The sequence below is a fragment of the Piliocolobus tephrosceles genome, chromosome 1, assembly GCF_002776525.5.
Source record: "Piliocolobus tephrosceles isolate RC106 chromosome 1, ASM277652v3, whole genome shotgun sequence".
Taxonomy (NCBI): Eukaryota; Metazoa; Chordata; class Mammalia; order Primates; family Cercopithecidae; genus Piliocolobus; species Piliocolobus tephrosceles.
The window spans coordinates 219,700,364-219,703,512 of NC_045434.1; the positions used below are offsets into that span (position 1 = coordinate 219,700,364).

Here is a 3,149-nt window from a genome sequence, read left to right on the forward strand (position 1 = left end):
ACTCAACCGCAGTCTGCTGCGTCCTCAAACTCAACCGCAGTCTGCTGGAAGGCGACGTATCAGTGGTTGGCCACACATGCGAAGGTCGCGGAGACGATACCCATCTTTACCTTTTCAAAGCTTAGACACGAGTGCTGTCTGCGGTGGTCCACTCACTGCCTGCGGTGTGCAGTGCACGGACAGCTGTGCGGGCCTGCAGCCTGAGAGCAGGAGCTGCACTGTGCATCCTGGCCGCGGAGTTGGCTGTGCCGTTTGGGTTTGTGGAGCACACACCGTGACATTCACACAATGGTGCCATCACCTCACCAGGCACTTTCCAGAACACATCCTGGTTGTTATGTGATGCATCACTATTGATTTTGCGCAGACTCCATCAATATGAGGCCAGGACTCTCACGCCTGGATTAATTTTGCTAAAGCCCGGAGCATTCATTATGGCCTTCTAATGCCCTCTTCCCCAGGTGGCGGCCCCAGGGCGGCGTGTTCCCGGGACCCCAAGTGCCGTGAGAAGTGGCACCTACCTCGTCGTCGTGCACCAGCTCTTTCTTCACCACTTTCATGGCGTAAATTTGGTCATTCTTCTTCAACCGCACCAGGAGAACCTTGGCGTAGCTCCCGCGCCCTATGACTCGGATGAGGTCGAAGTCCTGCAGCCCGAGCCCCTGAGAGATTTTGATTCCGTCCATCCCATCGATAACTGGCTGAAGGTCCTAGGAAGGGAGAAAAGACCCCAGAAAGTGAGGGGAGAGGGGTCCTGGGAGATTCAGAGGACCACGCATCACTCATGCGGTCCCAACAGAGATCTGCTCCTCAGAGCCTAGAGCCTCACGATTCCAGTCTCAGCTCTGCGTCCCACAGATCCCACTCCCACACTCCCATCTAAACCGGGGCACAAAAGGTGAGAACTTCAGGCTGTGCTTCTGAGGAAGGTGCTAGAAAGTCGGACGCTGTTCATTTCCACAGACCATGGCTCTGGTCACATAGAAAGCCAGAAGATGCTCATTTCCACAGACCATGCTCATTTCCACAGACCATGGCTCTGGTCACAGCTGCCGGTGGGAGGGACCCCCAGGCCTTCAGCCCTATCAGTCGGCTGAAGAGGTGGCCACTGGGACATGTGGCCCATCCTTCCCCATCAGGGCCCTCCCTCAGGGAAGGAAGGTAAAGCAAACATAGCTAATGCCTGCCAAGAGCTCCCAAACCGGCGAGCACACATTATTAGAAATAATTATTAGAAATACACAGGAGAGACCGGGCGCAGTGGCTCAAGCCTGTAATCCCAGCACTTTGGGAGGCCGAGACGGGCGGATCACGAGGTCAGGAGTTCGAGACCATCCTGGCTAACACGGTGAGACCCCGTCTCTACTAAAAAATACAAAAAACTAGCTGGGCGAGGTGGCAGGCGCCTGTAGTCCCAGCTACTCGGGAGGCTGAGGCAGGGGAATGGCGTAAACCCGGGAGGTGGAGCTTGCAGTGAGCTGAGATCAAAGGCGCACCGAGGAAGAACAGAAGCCTCGGCCTCCTGCAAGCTACACCTGGCAAGGATGATGTCGGGGTGGAGGAGGTAGTTCGCTGGGAGGTGCTGTTCTGTGCAGCAGAATGGATTCTCCTTTTTTTGAGACAGGGTCTTCCTCTGCCACCCAGGCTGGAGTGTAGTGGCGCAATCTCGGCTCACTGCAGCCTCTATCTCCCAAGCTCAGGCGATCCTCCCACCTCAGCCTCCCAAGCAGCTGAGACCACAGGCCCATGCCACCATGCCCAGCTAATTATTTTGTATTCATTTTTGCAGGAATAGGGTTTCACTATGCTGCCCAGGCTGTTCTCAAGCTTCTGGACTCAAGCGATCTGCCCGGCCCAGCCTCCCAAAATGCTGGGATTGGAGGTGTGAGCCACCGTGCCCCGCTTTGGATTCTGCTTTCTAAGTGCCCCGGCCTCCCTCCAGACACAGGACGGCAGGAAGGAGCACGAGCTGTGAGGGTGACACGTGCTGCGGCTCTGGAAAGGTGTGGGCTTCGCCAGCGTAGCCCTTTCTTGGGTTTTACGAACAGAGGCTGAGAACACAGCAAGCTGTTCTGTTCCCTTCTCAGGGTTTGTGGTGCAGAGCTGGCCACAGACGCGAGGCTCAGTTGAGCCTCTTGGCTCGAGTTGGGGAAGGACATGAAAGGGCATCAGAGGGTTTGCCAGGACGGCCAAATGAGGCAACGAAAGTAAGGCCATGGTGCAGACACAATTTGATAAAAATTGCAGCTCAAAAGCCAGCCCCTGGGCCACTGTACTGCCTGGGTGGAGAGGATGTGGGGCGCGACTTCCCCCCAGGTGTGGTCCCCAGACCACCTGCGGGGACAGCTGCCTCCAGGGAACCATCAAGGATGTGCCTGAAATAACACCCAAGAATAAGGGCTTCCTTCTAGATACCCACACCCGTGAAGATGAGCAACATCCCGGACCGTATATTTCCCATCCAGATTTCTGTGACTGCCCCAGAGACAGGCTCACAGACTTTCAAGAGGACGCTGGAAACGGTAGCGAGCTGCTCCGCAGACTCACCTCAGAGTCGTCTTTAATGCTGTCATGTTTCCGGGATGAGGAAATGTAAGCAACTGGCAAGAGAGGGAAGAAGAGGCGTTACGGTGTCATCAGGAGCGCGCTGGGAACACAGCGACCCCGTGGGCCCGGCTCCTCCGCCGGGTGACGGTGAAGGGCGACGCTACACAGCAGCCATGTCTGATTCTAGTTTAGAGTCTTTTGAAAATGCAGTTTCCTGGGCCCCACTCGGACCTGCCGACTCTGACCATGGGACCTGGGGATGTACATTTGTGACACACGCCCCCAGGGGTCCATCTGCAAATAATTAGTCATCAGATTTTGGTGTCTAGTGAATGGGTGGGTGGGGGCAGGAGGGGATGTCTAGTGAATGGATGGAGGATGACTAGATGGCGGATGAATGGAGGCCTGGATGGAAGATGGACAGATGGAGAGGTCAGTGGACAACAGATGGATGGACACATGGAGAGGTCAGTGGACAATAGATAGATGGATATATGGAGGAGGTCAGTGGACAATAGTTAGATGGATGCAGAGGTCAGTGGACAATAGATGGATAGATGGAGACGTCAGTGGACAACAGATGGATAGATGGAGAGGTCAGT

The 3,149-nt window shown here is 55.5% G+C and overlaps 1 protein-coding gene across 3 annotated transcripts in view; it reads right to left on the reverse strand.

The window, feature by feature from the left end:
* Positions 1–3,149, reverse strand: part of PRKCZ (protein kinase C zeta) — a 145,645-nt gene that overhangs the window by 42,990 nt on the left and 99,506 nt on the right. For all 3 annotated transcript variants that reach the window (XM_023215135.2, XM_023215136.2, XM_023215137.2), the window contains 2 exons: positions 2,548–2,600; positions 522–710 (listed from right to left, as the gene is read on the reverse strand). In XM_023215135.2, coding sequence (XP_023070903.1) covers positions 522–710; positions 2,548–2,600 — 242 coding nt within the window. The remainder of the gene's footprint in view (positions 1–521; positions 711–2,547; positions 2,601–3,149) is intronic.